General features: G+C 45.1%; 1 protein-coding gene across 3 annotated transcripts in view; it reads left to right on the forward strand.

The window, feature by feature from the left end:
- Positions 1–412: 412 nt before the first annotated feature.
- RCOR1 (REST corepressor 1) overlaps positions 413–17,777 on the forward strand; it is a 245,874-nt gene continuing 228,509 nt past the window's right edge. For all 3 annotated transcript variants that reach the window (XM_029597990.1, XM_029597991.1, XM_029597992.1), the window contains exons 1-2: positions 413–705; positions 811–870. In XM_029597990.1, the coding sequence (XP_029453850.1) occupies positions 546–705; positions 811–870 (220 nt within the window). In that variant the 5' untranslated portion in view covers positions 413–545. The remainder of the gene's footprint in view (positions 706–810; positions 871–17,777) is intronic.

Genomic DNA, 17,777 nt, shown 5'->3' on the forward strand with positions numbered 1-17,777 from the left:
ATATGTATACAGGCAGATTTTTTTTTCCTAAGAGTTTTTTTTTTTTCCTCTTAATTTGTAATTTTGTTGCCATCCGAAAGGTTTCAAAATCCCTCTGCGAATAATAAAACTCCCCCGTTCCAAAGAGGTGCAAAAGTCCTCATATTTGCCTATATATACTGTACGACTGTATCACGGAGCGTAGAGATTGCAAACCCCAAACCCACGTACAGGCGGTGCGGGCTCCACCTAGCTTGAGAAACGGAAGCGCCAGGCTGGTTTTGACGGTCGTGGCCCGCGGCCAATCGGGAAGGCCGGAGGTTTCCAAAAATCCCGTCCGGCCAATGGGAGCGCGGGCATGCGGCGCGTGGGCGGGCCCTGGCGGGGCGGGTTAGGTTGCGGGCCGCGCTCTGCCTGGGTAGTTTAGTGGCAGTGCAGTGAGTGCGGACTGTGATGAGACGGAAAGTTGGGCTCCTCTCGTCGCTGGGAATTTAAAGCGGCCGCAGCACCGTATGTGGCTTCGCCTGGGAAGGCACTGATCCAGGTCTCGCAACTCCGGCTCTCCCATGCCTGCCATGCTGGAAAAGGGCACCGAGGGCTCGGGGAAGAGGAGAGGCAGGAATAACCCCGCCGGCAATGGCAATAATAAAAGTTTGGCACCAAATGGGAATAGCAACAACTGTTGGGAAGAAGGGAGCTCGGGCTCCTCCAGTGATGAGGAGCATGGTAGGTCAGACCAAGGGGGTAGCCTCGAACGCGCTTTGCTTTACCACCCTGTCCCTTCCCTTTTTGGAGGATTGAGTGTCTAATTGTGGTGTTTCCCCCCCTCAGGTGGTGGGGGGATGCGAGTAGGGCTCCAGTACCAGGCTGTCGTTCCCGATTACGATCCCGGTAAGGAATAATTCTTTATGCCGTTGGTGCTTTTTTTTTTTTTATATTTATTATACGATGATGATGTAAGTACTGGGGTAGCCTCAAACTATTATTCCAAGCCTGACAAAAGGTGACAGGAACATGTAGCTTTTTGTTTGTCTGTTTGTTTAAATATTCTGGCTATGCCTGTATGTATCCTTTTTAACGAAGGGCAAGCGAACGGATCGTATTTATTTTGCTTTTACGCTTGAACTGAATAAATTCGTTTAAGAATATTTTAACAGGAATTGAATGGAAAAAAAAATCAACTTTTTTTTTTTGTTCGCCCTGCTGTTCGAGGAAAGAACAGCAGCAGGGAAGAAAACGTGTTCTGCAAACGTGCCTCCAGACTGGGGGGGGGGGGGGGGGGGGAAGGGGAAATGGGCTTTTATGTTTTGGCCCTTGTGGGAAAGGCAGTGGAAGTTGAATAGTTGGTGCGATGAGAGGTCTGGGCACTTCGGCCTTAGAATCTCGTGCCCACGGGCCGCCGCGGATCAGGTCTGTCACTTCCTATTGCTTCAGGTGCGCTTAGTTTCACATTCACCCCGAGCAAGTGGGATTCTGCCTGCCAGAAAGAAAAGAGGGGGAGAGGAGCATCGCGCACAGCCCCGGGGACTTTTCGGTGAAATGCACTGGCACGCTAAATCCAATCCTTCCTGGTGATCCTTCGCGACCGTCAGCGCGCAGCCTCCCCCCCACCCCCCACCCCAACCTTTCATCCTCCATGTGATGTGTTCAAGGCGAGTAGAACAAAAAAAAAAAAAATCCAAACAGTTAATGAAAGAAGTCGAGATGTTTTCCAGAGGGCGCTTTGCAAGCAGAGAGGAGAAAGAAAGCAAGCTCATCGGGCTGGGAGAGAACATCCAGTAAATGGCAGTTTGGTTTGGCGACTTCTGTATATGTGCGGTGGGTACTCGAATAATAAAACAAGAAAAGGGCTAGCAGTCGGGAAAGCCCCCCTCCCTATGATGATGAAATTAATAATATGCATGTGATATGTCTGGATCGACACTCGCTCGGATAACGTGTGAAGTATTTGTGACAGCATCTGCTCCGATGTGGCGCTTTGTGAAGCTATTGCAGTGTTATGGAAACAGAATCGTGTCTAAACAATGGCATTTTTGTTAGTTCTATAGTAAATAGTGTGAGATGCTTGCATGTCAGCCCTCAGCCTTTTCTGCACATGGCAGTACATCACTGGCACTTTTAACTGAAAGCAAGTGCTTGTTTTGTTGCTTGAGGGCCAAAGCTTGTCAAAAGATAGGTGATTACTGGGTGTCTTGGGCTTGGAGATTAATTTTGCATTAAAACTTCTCTGAATCTTCCCCTTCCTCCCAGACTAGTGAATTATCTTTGGCAGTAATTTCACCATCCTTTCTGTGGAAGTATATGCTAATAGGAATGGAAGATTGCAGCTATTAAATATAAAGGTTTTGAGCTGGTTGGGGGTTGATTGGTCTTAAGCATAATAGTATAGATGTTTTTTGGTGGTTTTTTTTTTTTTTTTTTGCGAGTTTCTCTTAAAAGTTGTTTATGGCATATCTGGGCTTTTGTGTGATATTTTTATGTGAATAAGTAGCCTTTCCATTGTAAATGGTGGTTAACTACCCTTTTTTTATTTCAGATTGTTCATTCTATCCCTTCTTCTTTGCCAGTCTTTCACCACAATTCTTTTTTTTTTGTCCCCTCTGTTACGCCATCTTGGGCCAGTGCCAGCCTCATTTCCTGATTGGTCTCTGCCATTGTGGAAGGGGGTGACCTTGTTTAAGTTGACTTTTCTCCCACTTTCATCATTTTGCACCTGTAAGAAAAGTTCATGTACATGGGACCCTTGGGTCTGTATCGGTCGTAACCATGAATTACACACCGGTCCCGAATCGCAGACCATTCCCGGGCTTCTTTGTCTTGTGTGGCAAAAGAAGAAGTTGCTATTCTTGGTTTAATGGAACCCATTTTGTCTGCATTCATTTACACTGGGGCACTTGGGTTCAATCTCGAGTATGCCTTTGGGGGAAGTTCGGACATTATTGGCTTTTAGAGGAATAAGCTTCAGAAACCGAAGTCGTGATTACCTAATGATTAAATAGAACTTGCATGTGTGTGTCCACATTTTATCAAATGTTTCTTTTATGTTTATGGTTAATCTCGCAAGGAAAGTAGATGCATTATGGGTTGTCAGAAGAACTGTAAGCTCCATAGAGCAGGGACTGTCTCTTATGAGTGTCTGTACAGTGCTGCATATGTCTAGTAGTGCTTTAGAAATGACAAATAGGAACAGCAGTAAATAATCCATAGACAGAAAACTTTTTTATGGAAACAACATGATGTAAAAAGTAGCACTATATCCATTATGTAAGAATCATTGAAGTAAAATATTGTGAACTTAATTACTGGGGGGGAAAGTTGATTATTCACTTTTCCAGTTTACCAGCTTTCCTGTATTTTTTTCCCCTCAGGTTATTGTAGTGTGTTTTTTTTCCCCTTTGCGTTATAATTTCCCTCAAGTTTTGCTGCCAGTGAGTTGGCAAAAAAACCCCAAAAACCCTCCATTTCCTTTGCAGTGGGTGGCATTATTAGGTCCTGTATCTTGTCCTTCTGGGAGGATGTCATCCACGTGCCCTTCCTTCAGGGCATCTGCTGTAATGCTGGCTGCAGGTGCTGACAGTCCCCCCAGCTTGCTCACAAATAAGTGACAAAGGCGGTCCCCGTCACCAGTGACAGTTCAGTAAAAGGGTGGCTTTTCTTCCTGCCTTCATGGTAGCAGGTGGAACCAGAGGGCCTAGTGCTGGCCATTCACAGAAATGGAGTGCCTGTCCAACTTCTGGAGGTTCAGTAATATGCAGAAAGGATAGTGCCTAGATTTTGATGTCCTATTTCCTTTTGAGCTCCTACTAACATGATAAAGTAACTCAACTTTCTAAGCTGGTAAGCTTTGTTTCAATATAGTATCCTCTTAACCCAGGTCACAAAGTTTCAGTAATGCACTGTATATTTAGTGGAATGCATTCCTAAGGTGAACTGGTTGGAGCTGTTTTTGATTTGGTCTGAGATTTTAAAATTCCAATCAAATGTACAAATAGAACAGAGATGATTTTTTGCCTTTTATTTTGAATGTGCCTTTTTTTTTGTTTAATATCTCATTTTCTTGAGCATTATTAGTTCTTAGACTATAAAAAGGAGATTAAAACCTGGTTGTTCAGGAAGGCATACTCTGAAATTCACTAACATTTACCCCCCCCCCCCCCCCAGTTGATATACCATTCAGTTAACCTTTCTATCAGCAAAAAGATCACTAATTACCTGCTCAAATAATTATTTACAACATATACCATTAGCTACTCACTTTATCACTGAATTATTTTATTAATTTCAAATCTGATCTGTTTTACTAGTTTTATAAAGAAATTTTATTTGACCTTTTTTATTTTTTATTTCTGATATTAACTACTGTTCTTACTTAATTTAATTATTATTATACTTGAAGCATGTTTTTATTTGCAATGAATTTTACTTATGTTATTCCTTTTCCTTTATTGTATTTTATGTATGAATGTAGGAAATGAAACTGGATTAGAAATTTTATGCAAATGTTGTAAACTGTTGTGATGGAACCTACCGAATGATGGAATATAAAAAAAAACGTGTAAATAAATAACAAGTTGGCAGAAGCCCATGTGTCTTAAGGATGACTACAAATATGGAAAAGGATGTGAATTTATCAAAAATCTTTCATTTCCGTCGTAAAATAGCATCACTGAGAAAAGTCGTTGCCCAACTTCTGGCTGATGTTTTGCACATACTGTTGGTAAAGATGCTTTTTCCATTGCTGGCATTTCACTCTTGCTACTGAGAAAAAAAAAAAGAAGACTTTTTTTCCCCAGTAAATAGTACATAAGTATTTTAAAGGGTGAAAGACAGGGCCCAGGATGTGCTATTCAGCTTTGCTAAGGGGGAGATCTGGGGTCAGGCTGATGATTCGCAGGGCTATGAATTGCCATGGTTTGCACGACCAGGTGTTGTTTTTGTAAGAGGGGGAGAGAGGCTGGCGGAAAAGATCCAACCGCTTCTCTTCTAGCGACACCTAATGGTCAGCCCCGGATCAGCAAAGGAAGAAACTCCTGTGGGAGCTGTATCCACCTTTCATTCGTCGAGCTTCTTCAGAAGGGAAACACGGAAAGTACTGAAGGGCTTTGCTAGGTGTCTAACTAAGAGGCATTATTTAGAGAAGAGAGAGAGAGAGAGAACGAGCCCTTACATAAAAGGTTTATTAGATTTCATAGTAATAGAAATGCAAATAATACAGTCATTCTTTTTTTGTTATATTTAAGAAACTATAATGTCAATAATGTTGATGGTTGCTGAGAGTTATGTTAAAATAGGATGGAGACACTAAAAGAGTTTTGACCACTGAATGTGAGCAGTGGTGTTCAGATAAAACAATTTCAGCTTCTGGGATTAGATTCTGCAACAGGAGGGAGGCGAGAAGTCTTCAGAATTACAAAGGGATGAAAGCTTTGGTGTATTATCAACCTGCTATTATGTGCTGTTAGTGCTATGCTTGCAAACTAGTCACATTTATACAGCCCCTAAATGTTCATGTAAGAGGAAATGTTGCTTTGGAATCGGACTGACATTCTGACAGAAGCACTTGTGTGAAAAGTACTTGTGTCAGTTGTGTTGTGGCACAATCACATGCGAGAACTGCTTACACGTGGCCATGAATAGGATTGAAAGACAAATGTTTGATTGGTGTTGGTGGCCACTGGCAAACCGTTTTCTGCACCTTTTAGAGCTTGGATTTCCCATAACGGCCCTCCCTCATTTCCTGATGGGGGAAGAAAAGAAGGCCAAGAGCGTGCTACCGGATCAAATAATTACAAATAAAGCAATTAAAAAAAAAAAATCCTCCTTTGGTGTATCCTGGTTGTTTGTTTGGGCCCCAGTGTACTAAGTGAAATGGGGCAGTACCTGGTGATACTGCCCCTTTTGCATTCCAGCGCGGCTCCTCGCAGCAGCGGTCCGGTGCTCCTCCTGGGCTTGCGTCTTGCCTGCTCGGGGGAAATCCAGCCCGAGAGCAGCTGTGCAGGCTCCAGCTGCAGCGAGGGTTGCCTCGGAGTCCGTTCAGGTAGATGCCGTAGGCTTCTGTTGGTTGCTTGCTTGCCAGGGTCGCTTTTGCTGGTTGATCGTTTGGTCAGCTGGCAGCAGCCTGGAGAGGCACGCAGGTTTGATGTGAGAGGAAGTCTCCCATTTGCATAGGAAACCAATTAAGGAGTGGAAGTATATTGATATGTTTTCTTTATTGGAAGGTAGACGGGGTAACCGGAAGGAGTAGAAGAAGGGCAAAGCTATGGGTTTTCAGGGTATAGAAGGGAAGGTGCCTGGGACTATTATGAATTTGGTTTGGTGTTTTCTTAGGCTTGGCCAGTGTGGTGGGTCATTTGATCCATCTCCATATGGCTCTTTGCTGACTGCCGGCACATCCAATGTCTACTGGTGTTTTACCAGGTCAGGATGCCTCTTCTCCGATTGTAAATTTATACACATCTGCTTGTTGTGTGCCACCTGTCACCCCGCTACAAAATGTCCCTGAATGGTCTGATCCGGTTCTGCCGCGGGGCTTAGTAATATTTGTCTGGATAGGGCTTCCTCTCCTGTTGTTGTTGTCTCTGCTATGGTTCCTTGATTGGATTTATATCCCAATCGTGCGGCCACTTGTATTTTATGGGATCGTTTCTGGTTTTCGGATCCTGTATGCTGGTACTTTGGATGGTGGGGGTTCCAATTCTGTTTCTGTGGCCAAGTTGGAGGATGTGGTGCATCTGATGTTGGTTGGGAAACTTTCTTTGAGCAAGATTGCCGGTCCTTTTATTGACCCTCCTTTTACTAAGATGATTTTGTCTCCCTTGGCTGTGGTCCCTATGAAGGAGCTAAGGAAGTTCAGATTGATTCACAATTTGCCATTTCCTGAGGGTTCTTCCATCAACAATTTCATTCCTAAGGAGTTTTGTTCTATGCGTTATGCTTCTTTTGATTCTGCAGTTCAGTTAGTTCGTCGTTGTGGTCCTGAAGCCTTAATGGCCAAGGTGCACAGCAGGTCTGCTTTCCGACTTCTTCCGGTTCATCCTGATAGTTTCCTGCTGCTGGGTTTTCAATTTCAGTACCTGTATTATTTTGACAAGTGCATGCCTATGGGCTGCTCTGTTTCCTGTGTTTATTTTAAGATGTTAGTTCTTTTGTTCATTGAGTTGCCAGTGTTGGTGGTATTGTTCATTATGTATATGATTTTTTTGTTTGTAGGGCCAGCTGGCTCTGGGGTATGTACTTGTATTATGGCTAGTTTTCCTAGTGTGGCGGGTAGTTTTGGCATGCCTGTTACTTTGCCGTTGGCTAAAGTAGACTAGTTGAAACTGCTGGTGGCGGGTGTGTTGTGGGTGCGGAAGGTCACGCTTCGCCAAATGCAGTCATTGGTGGGTAGTCTAAATTTTGCATGTCGAGCTCTTCCTATTGGCAGTGTTTTCTTGCATTGGTTGTCTGTAGCGATGTCTGGAGTTCAGAGATGGCACCTTCATATTCAGATTACCCATAGGATACGTGAGGATCTGAGGGTTTGGGACACCTTTTTGAGCTTTTCTAACAGAGTGTCTGTTTGTTTGGCAAGAGGAGTCACTTTCTAATTGGGATTTACAGCTCTTTTCCGATATTGTTGGGGGAATTGGTTTCGGTGTCTACTGCCAGGGTGCTTGGTATGCTGCTGCATGGCCTGAGTCTTGGGTTGCGGCTGGCTCGACCAAGAATATTACCTACTTGGAGTTGGCCCCTATTGTTGTTGCTTTGGTCATTTGGGTGACAGATTGCAAAACAAGAAAGTAGTGTTCTGGTACAATAATTTGGGGGTTGCCCAGGTCATCAATAAGTTGTTGGCGAAGTGTATTCTGGTGGTTGATTTATTGCATGAGTTTGTTTTGCATTGCTTACAGTTGTATCTAGCAGCCTCTGCTTGTCATGTTCCAGGGGTTGATAATAAAATTGCTGTCTCTTTCTCATTCCAAATGGGGTCTGTTTCGAAAGCTGGTGTCAATTGCGGACCGAGATGGAGCAGTGATTCCTGATTTCTTTGGTGTTACAGAATCCTGAGGCATGGAAATTGAGGGCATCAATAGCAGCGCCGATGTGCACTTCCTACACCAGTGGGTGTTCTAAGGTGTTAAAATTTCTGTTTGCTTGGGGGCCGGTGTCCAAGGAATTGATGTCTGATTATATCACTTTGGCCATGGTGAAGATCTTTGGTGGCGGCCCATATTTGGGTCAGTGTGCGTCTGAAGATATACCGGTCTAAGGCTGATCAGGCAGGGAAAGGATCCTGGCTTGTTTTGTCTGCTGTGCCAGGGTTGCGGACTTGTCCATCTCTAATGTCCGCGTGTACTTCCTTGTGCGCCCATGTGGTGGTACCCCTCTTTTGGTGCATGCTGATTGCACCTCTCTTACTAGGTACCGGTTTGCTTCAATGTTGCAGAAAGCTCTGGGGGTCCTTGGTCTTGGGAGTGGTAAATATGGAACTCATTCCTTTTGCATTGGGGCGGCCACCTCAGTGGCGGATTCTGGCCTTTTTGGCTGTGTGATTCATCACATGGGATGCTGGAAGTCTGGGGTGTTTGCATCCTATGTGCGAAGGGATAAATTGTAACTGTGGCATGTGTTCTTTGGTTTGTTTGCTGCGTTAATTTTCTTTGTTTTCCAGATCCAAATTAGTGTGAATGGAGTATTTGGCTTATTGGGAACTCTTATGTGGTTTGAGCTCATTGCTGGGCTGTGAAGCGACCTTATAGCCCTCATCTTCGTCTGGCATGGCATGGTGTGTGAGTGAGATAGCTCAGGCGCCACGGGATGCATTGGGACCAGGTGCTCTCATTCCTGTGGTCCTTCTTATCCAAGTGGCCACCTCCTGCAGTATTGCTGATCCATCTTGGGGGCAATGATTTGGGCGATTGGTCCTGTTGCCAACCTTTGGATGCAGCTCAACAGGACTTTTCTGTTTTGATGTCTTTGTTGCCTGGCACAGTTTTGTGTTGGTTGGATTTTATTCCAAGGCCTGTTTGTATGGGTTCTAAAATTTGGGGTCACGATTGGGCTAAACTGAATGGGCAGATTGGTGTTTGGTTGGGTGCCCATGGTGGCTTGTATGTTATGCATGCTTGGTCCTGGGATGTTTGTCCAGGTCTCTATAGAAAGGATGGAGTGCACCTTTCTGGGGTTGGTACTGATTTATTTAATACTGCTGTTCAGGAGGCCTTCAAATGTGTCCTGCAGCTGGTTGTTTAGGCCGCATCTTTAGTTTGGGTGGGGGCTGGGTGGTTTTCACCTACCCTGCCACACCCCCCCCCCCCATGGCGGAGTTAACAGAGCTATGGTTAATTTGGGGGCGATATCGAGGAATCTGATGGGTGGCGGGTTATCTTGACGCTGTGTACTTTGAGTTTATACATGTGATTGGATCCGATCACATGGAGGGGGCTCCTTGCTAGGCTGCGGTGAGCGGTGCTGCTAGTAGTTACAGGCTTGGTGGCATTGTGGAGGGGAACATCTTACTAGGGTGAGGCAGATGTATCCTTGGGGGGGGGGGGGGGGGGGGGTATTGTGTTTGACTTTTGGCAGCTGTGGTGAATTGTTATGTTAATAAAGCTGCTGCCTTTTTGACATTCCAGTTGGTTGTTGCTTGTATTTTTCTTGGGATTGGGTATATTGTAAAGGGTGCCATGAGTCCTGGTTGCCCATATGCTAAGGATGCCCTCTGAATTCTGAAAACAAAGGACTAGGGCTATAAACCAAGTTTAAATGGTTAGAAATCTGTTTGACTTGTAATGCCAGGGCCGGTGCAAGGCTATTAGGCAATCAAATGTAAACCTTTTGCTTCTCCCCTTCGCCCTCCCATTAATTTTCAGACCCTTATGTCAGCCCCGCCTCAGCTGTATTGATGATCCTCACCATCATCCCTCCCTTAACAATCCTCTGAAAACACAGAATGGGACCTAGGGGGGGGCATACTTTTCCAAAAATCATTTACATGGGTAAATCCAGAGTCACCTGGGTAAGAAGGCTTTCTGAGAATTGCCCACCACATTCTGCATAGTTCAGAGGGAAAGTTATGCACCTACTTGTCTTGTGAGAAGTGGTGCAAAAGTATTTGAGACTTTGAACCAAAAGATGCAGTTTTGAAAATCATCTCCATACTTTATATTCAAAACAAAGTTTTCAAATTTATATATATATAAATCTATATATATATAAACCGTCATGGTGTTCAATGAATGTGTCATCTGTGAAGTTGGGAGGTTGACTGAAAAAAAAACCAAACCCAAAAAAACAAAACATTAGAAATGGATAAATTCTATGAATAAAAAAACCCATACCACATTGGTAGAGTCCTTTGTTTTCAGTTTAAACCAATTTTTACTCATAAATACCTGGATTTTTCTAAAGGTGATCATCGGTTTAAACCAATTTTCACCCCAATAATTAAACTGATTCAAGAGCAGCTCCAGAGATGCAGATGCAGTGTCTCAAAGCCTCCAGGAACTGCTGGAAGCCAGCCGGGGGGATAAGGCACCTGCCGCATGTCAACTCCCGCCCCCCACCAGCAACAGCGCTCACTCTCCAGTGTGGCTGATGTGGCACTGGAGAGCGAGCGCCCGCCTCCCCCTCCTCCCAAGCAGCCGAAGAGCCTGCTGCCTGGTGCTGCCAGTGCGGCATTTGAGCGGGTCAGGCCTACTTGAAGCTCTTCCTCAGCGCTGCAGAGCACGGGAGCCTCAGTAAGCTGCTGCCGAGGGAGAGAGGAAAAGCCTGGAGCCACCACTAGTAAGGGAGGAATGCTGTTGTAGTGGCAGGATTTGGGGGGGGGGGGGGGCAGAGTGAGATTTGCAGGGGTGTGGGGAGAGAAAGGGACATCCCAGGGGATGGGAGTAGAGATAGGGATGCTGCTGAGTGAGTGATGGGGGAAAAACCTGCTTAATATTGCTTTATTGTTCTAAACGCTGATATTTACCCAGAAAAAATGAGTCCCATTTTTCCACTGATTTTCTTCCATTTTTATTCTTGTCATAATAATAAACCCTGATAAACTACTGGAAAAAAAAAAAACTGAAAATGAAGGTCTCTACACATTGGTTAAAAGTAGTCTCTGAAATGATTAAATGGGCTGAACTGGGATGCTTTCTTGTCCTGTTCATCATACAGAAAAATATCAAATTCTTTTGTCACCTCAGTAACAGTGGAAAAAAAAAAACCCCCCCACCTTCCATTCCCAGGCAGGAGAAGTTAAAAAAAAAAAAAAAAAAAGTCACTCGGAACCTTTATACCAAAACAGTACCGACTCCCAAAACTCAGACAGTAACAACCCTCTGAAAAGGCAGCAATGCTATTTTATACCAGGTCCTACAACACTCAGTACTGTTCTTCCCAGCTAAGGAAAGGGAGAGGCTTAGCAGCTAGAGGAATGGGCTGAAAACCAGGGAAAGCACTTGCCCCACTGTCACTTCCTGCTGACCTGGAGCAAGTTGCTTTATCTTCTGTTGTCTTAGGTACCCACTTAGATTGTAAGCTCTTTGGGACAGGAAATTATTGCATCTGAATTCTAAAAGTGCTGTAAACTCCGTTGAACATTATTTGGCTTGGTGAGCTAAAAATTCAGATTTAGTAGTGCACAGAAGCTACACATTAGCAGATCACCTCATGTTGGACTTACACACAGAACGCAGAAATGCCCCCCTCACCAAATATAGAGTGACAACAAATTAAAAATGGAAATAAGTAGACAAAACTGATTTCTTGTCTACTTCCTCACCCTCTTCCCATCATGTGCCCTGCAGGACAGGCGGGAAGGGGGGAAATAGCAGGAGTGGATGGGTTGGATTAGGGAGCAGAGTGGCTTTTCATTGCTTTGCTCTGTTCATTCTAGCCTCTCATCCTCCTATCCTGTTCTCTGCATGAGGAAGTTGAGAGGGGGCTGGATTAGGGATCTAAATGGCTCTTCCTCGATCTGCTCTGTGCTCTTATCTGCTTCAGGCTCTCATCTTTCCCTCCTGCACGTGCCCTGGTGCTACCTCCAAAATTGCTGCGCTCTAGGCTATCACCTACTGTGCATAATGGAAGAGTTGGCTCCGCCTTTTGTGCTTAGTGTCTGGGTTTGATGCTAGAACAGCTTTCTTGTCATCATACAAATGATTATAAAGGGGAGGAAGCATTGTTGGACTATTAGAGAATGGGTTAGGAGAAGTCCTGGCAGAAGAGTAAGACTCCTGCTGTCGATTTGGCTCTTTGTAATGTCTTGGGCAGGCTACTTTGCCTGTGCCACTAGGACCCAATTGAAAACAACCACTTTGGGCTACAGTGGGTAAAGTGGTATAAAATCCAAGCAAATTGAAAAAGTGTTTATCTTAATCTAGTTTTCACAGTCAACAAATTAAAAAAAAAAGTGTAATGCTTTTGTTTCGCTCCCATGAAGGAGATTCCTGTAGCTCCAGCTTCTAGTTCAACACTTAACATTTCTTTGTTGGTAAATAGCGCAAGAGATTATTTGGAAAGGTAATACCGCTCCAAGATACTTTGGTGAAACCGTTTCCCAACTGGTCATTTTAAAATCTGCAGCACCTTCTCCAATATTCTGCGTCTGTGCTGTTTTGTAGGATTGCACGTTTGTTTTTCTTTTCACCTTTTCTTCTGGATGTTCAGTGTTGGATTGGAATTGGTGGTTACTAATTAGTACAGAGGGTCCACTTTTTTTTTTTTTATCTTCTTTGGCTGCAAGAGCCGGTTTCTGCCACAAATGAACCGCTCTCCAGCTTCTCTTAAAAGAGCTGTTTGGAGTGTCAGTGGTGGTTTTGTACCCCGGCCAAGAGCCAGGCTTAGGAGAAGCCGCCTGTGATTAGCTTTTATTTAGCTCTGAAATCTCGCCTTTGTGAGGAAGGTGCATGCTGCATCGGGCAGCTTTACGGTCCTGTCACAGCTTCTGGCTGCGTCTTTTTAACTGGACATAGGGTAGATTTCAGGAAATACTTCAGATCTGAAGAGGAAGTTTATTTTGTTCTGTATCACTTCCACTGACATCTGCCTTTTCCGAGATTCTCTTGCCTGTAAGCAAGGCCAGGGGAAGGAGCTTAACTTTTTACATTGTTTGCTGAGATCAGATGATCTGTTTTCCCCCCCAAACTTCTTTGCTGTTGTTTTTTATTTTATTTTTTTAACTGGCATTGTTTAAAGGTCTCTTGGTGGACTAGAAGCGAGCAATCTGGAAGCTTGTGTGTTGCTGTAGTGCTGCACAAGATTTGATTGCAGGAAGCACAGTAAAATGGAGCCCTTAAGCAGGCTATTCCTGTGAGGTTTGTAATGAAGACATGCATTTAGATCCTTGGTTCGCTTCTCTTTCAGAAGTAGAAAAGCTGAAGGTGTCTGCAGTTTTGCAAAGAGAACTCCAAACCTCACCTTTACATGCCTGCTTTTTAAGAAACACATTTTTCCAGACAGCTTTCATGGCTCTTTCAGTTGGCAAAAAACAAACCAAAACTGTTCTTTCTTCCAGTTGTGCTAACATGTTTTGTGTGTGGTGGTGGGGGATGTGGTGACTAGTGAAAATGATTTAGTGCTGGAGCGGTGGGGCGAGAGAGTGCATCGCTGCTTTTGGAGGGAGGGGGGGATGGGTTCAGCAGAGCTCCTCCTGTCCTGATCTGGCACATTCGGACCGGGCGAGGAGTCCCACTACACGGGAGTGCACAGATGGGCCTGGTTTTCAGTGTCACCAGGCTGTGAATATGAACCTGGTTCTTGTATCAAATGCATGAAAATATGTCTTGGATGTTTACTGTCGCTGTCCTGACTAGCTGACTCGTTTGCAGTCTCCGAGGATACCTCCGACTGTTCAGATTGCAGATAGGCAGGCTATACATTTTTAAATAAATAGGAGGAATAGGAACAGTTCAGAGCTCACCTGTTAGATTTCTCACACAAGAAGGATTAGAATAAATTGTAATCCCCTTTACACAAAATTATGGTTTAAATAAGCAGCGGGTGCTACATGCCCACATAGAAAAGAATGTCATCCAGCTAATCAGAGAAAGAGACTGCTCTCTCTCCAAGATCTTTTTTTCTTTTAAATTTTTTGCAGTCTGTATGATTAGGGAAACAACTGTGGGGCATTTTTACATTTAAAAACAAAAGTTATACATCAAAATATATATTTTGAAGCCTATGCAGATTGTTACTTTAAAGAGACCCTGGCCGGTTAGCAATTTAAAAACTTAATATTGAGTTACGACCGAGATGTAGTAAAAGAAATATTCAAATGGAAGCAACCGTCTTGCCTGGTCCTGCCGTGTCCCTTTTGGTTGTGCTGCTGCAGAGTTTGCGCTGGGTTTAGTTTGCATAGCTTTGCTGCCGCACCACTGTAATACATCAGGCCCGAAGTGCACTGCTGCAGCATGGTACTTTTTTCCCTTCAGAAAGGTGACAAAAACTGCCAAACGCAAGCATAATAAGAGGTGACAGACAGCAAGGGCTTTAGAGATCTTAAAATCCTGATTTTTTTTTTTTTTTTTTTCCTACAGAGGGTCTGATTCGCTGAGATTATATTTGCCATTGTCTGTCTCTGGGAGAAGAAATTCTTGGTGAATCAGGCTGTAAGCGCCACTTTACGTAAAGCATCGGGGCCGGCTCTTAGTTAACCGTGCCCTATATGGAAAATGTAAATTGCTGCCCCCCCTTCCCTGTGAAAAACACAAGGTACAGCAGCTCCAGTATGGGGTTCCTTCCACTGACCATAGCTCCAGCGTAGCCTATTCTCCTGCCCAGCTCACGCTCTCCCTGCCCCCGCCAACAACAGCTTCCTCTGTCATCCCCACTTGCCCTCTAACCAGCTTCCCCACCAATTATTCCTCGAGTCTCCCATCTCCCCATCAATCATTGAGTCTCTGCCCATTCCCTATCAATTGCTGTGTTCCCACTCTCTCCCACCCCATGTCCAGCAAGGAGCCCGAAGCATCCTCCTGCTGCTGGCCAGCCCCTCCTGTTTCTCGCCTCCCGGACTCCTGTGCTCCCTCGCCCTCCTGCTCGTGCCAGTCCTGGCCTCTCTGTCACGCGACTCAAACCAGGAATCAATGGTTTGATTCACTGCAGGATTCAAAAAGCTTGATCTGTGAGGCGCAGGGGCAGAGACCAGAACTGGTAAGAGCAGTAAAAGCACTAGGGTTGGGGATGGACTGTGGGGCAGGGGAGACTGAGAGCTAAGAAACAGAAGAGGGGCTAAGCCTTTTTTTTTTTTTTTTTTTTTTAGAGGAGGAACTTGCTATTCACTCTTCTGTCTCCCCTTGGCAGCACACATTGTCCAGGTGACTCCGCCATGCCCCCCGTTCTTCCTGCCCTCAACCCAAGAAGATTGCAGGGCGCCACCTCCTGCCTGCTGCCCTTCGCGGCTGCCCAGATAATGCACGCCATTTTTGCCTGATTTCAGGATATTGTGCTGTAGGAAAGGTCATTGGGAAGCAGACTTTACCCTTCTTTCCCTCATGACAAATGATGACAGGACCCTACATGTGTTTTTCATTGAGCAGTGGCAGTGCAGTGTCCGGAATGTGAATTAGCGTCCTAAGGATAAAACATTGCACGCTTTAAAAAAAAAAAAAATTACTTCTGCTGCAGTCTGGAATATTTTGGTTTCTCAGTTTTACTTTTATATTAGAGTTGTCACAGTGGGTGATGTTGGAATTAAAAGCTTGAGGACAGTAACTTTGGGTCCTGGAGGGGGAGGGACTGGAAGGCCGGCTGTGCTACTACATCCTAATGGCTGAATTTAGAAATGCACCGACTGTGAGTATTCTGCAGCCTCGGTGCTGCTTATAAAATATTACACACTTTCAAATTAAAGGAATGCTCAGACCTGAACCCATTTGGACTGTCCTGAAGTTCTGGAATGATCAGCCATCGCCACTCCTCGTGTCCTTTGATTAGTCACTTTATCTCCCATTGCCTCGGGGACCCATTTGGATTCTAAGCTCTTTGGGGCAGGGCCTTACTGTACGTGAACACTTATTGCCATTACACAGCGCTGTGCACCTCCCAGTAGTGGAATAAAAATGATGGGTATTATAGTTCACATAAATTAGCCAGTGTTCTGACGTCCGAGATACGGAGGCCACCTTGCTGAGTTTCAATGTTGCCTCATTTTATAAATCTTATAATTTAAAGGTAAACCCAAAAAAAAAAAAAAGTCTTCCTGCAGTTGTGGAGTGGGGGAAAAGTAATGGACAAACCAAAAATTCTTAGCACTGCAGTCCCGGCGAATAATTCCTTTTACCTTCTTGCTGTAAAATGCTCTTAGTCTTAGGCAGCGAGTCAGCCCTCTAGGATTGAGTCCATTAGGGCTGGATAGGGCCTGGAAACGAGTGCAGCACTGCTTCTCATCAGCAAACGGGATATTGATCCCCGGTCTGCTTTGTGCGAGTTAGATAAGGAGGGGCAGGTCCCCCCCTGTCCTTGGACTTCCCGCTCTGACCACGGTTGGTAGTAGCAGGAACATTTTCCGGGAGAAGTTCGCCCAACTTCATACAAAATAAAGAGGAAGGATGTCTGCTCTTGTCATAAGGTTGCTGCAGTATACACGAGCCTTACACAGGGAGCTGGAGATGTTGGGTACGCTTGTAGTAATGCCCTCCACAATCTGACCTGCATTCTCATATTTTCACAAATTTTTTTTTTGTCCTTTTTTTTTTTTTTTCTTCCCTAGGAACCATGCTATTTTCTCAAATATCATATTATATTTTGTTCCCAAGTCATAGTTGGTTTCTCTTCCCCCAACCTGATCATATTATTTTTCCCACCCAGGATGTTACCGACTCCTCCTCAAGTTTCCTTAATTAATGATGCCCTATAAAATCACGCACTATTGTTCCCATCGCAGTTTTACGTTTATTACACAAATTAATTGTATCCTGACAACGTTTGAATATTTTTCTTCCCTCTTCCCTTCAATAGTTCTGCAGTGTGATATAGCACAGAAAAAGAAAAAGACAGAGTACATCCGAGGTGGCTGCCCCTCCCCCACTGTATTCTTATTGTTAACTTGGCAAGCTGTGGCAGTGCCATTCAGATGCATACAAAGTATTAAGATGCTAGAAACAAGGGGTGGCCAACCCCGGCCCTTGAGAGCCACAGACAGGGCCAGGTTTTCAGGATATCTACCGTGAATATGCATGAGAGAGATTTGCATGCACTGCTTCCATTGGGGTAGATTTACAAAAAATGCGCGTTCGCGTACTTTTGTTGGTGCACCAGTCGCAAACAAAAGTACGCTGGATTTTAGTAGATACGCGCGTATCTGCTAAAATCCAGGATCGGCGCGCACAAGGCTGCCGATTTTATGCAGCTGGCGCGCGCCGAGCCGCGCAGTCTGCCTCCGTTCCCTTCCTCTATCTAACCCACCCCCCCGGCCCTATCTAAATGCCCCCCCTACCTTTGTTCGGGGATTTACGCCTCCTGGAGGGAGAAGTAAATCCCCGCGCGCCAGCAGGCCGCTAGCGCGCCGAAACGCGACCTGGGGGCGGTTCCGGAGGGTGCGGCCATGCTCCCGGGCCCGCCCCCGAAACACCACGTCCTGCCCCCGAAACGCTGTGTCGTTCGGCCCCGCCCCCCGACACGCCCCCGACAAAAAACCCGGGGACTTACGCGAGTCCCGGGGCTCTGCGCGCGCCGGCAGGCCTATGGAAAATAGGCCTGCTGGCGCGCAAGGCCCTGCTCGCGTAAATCCGGCCGGATTTACGCGAGCAGGGCTTTTAAAATCCGCCCCTTAGTGTGCAAATCTATCTCATGTATATTCACGGTGGATATCCTGAAAATCAGGCCTGTTT

This window comes from Rhinatrema bivittatum, chromosome 4, assembly GCF_901001135.1.
Source record: "Rhinatrema bivittatum chromosome 4, aRhiBiv1.1, whole genome shotgun sequence".
In the NCBI taxonomy this organism is placed as follows: domain Eukaryota; kingdom Metazoa; phylum Chordata; class Amphibia; order Gymnophiona; family Rhinatrematidae; genus Rhinatrema; species Rhinatrema bivittatum.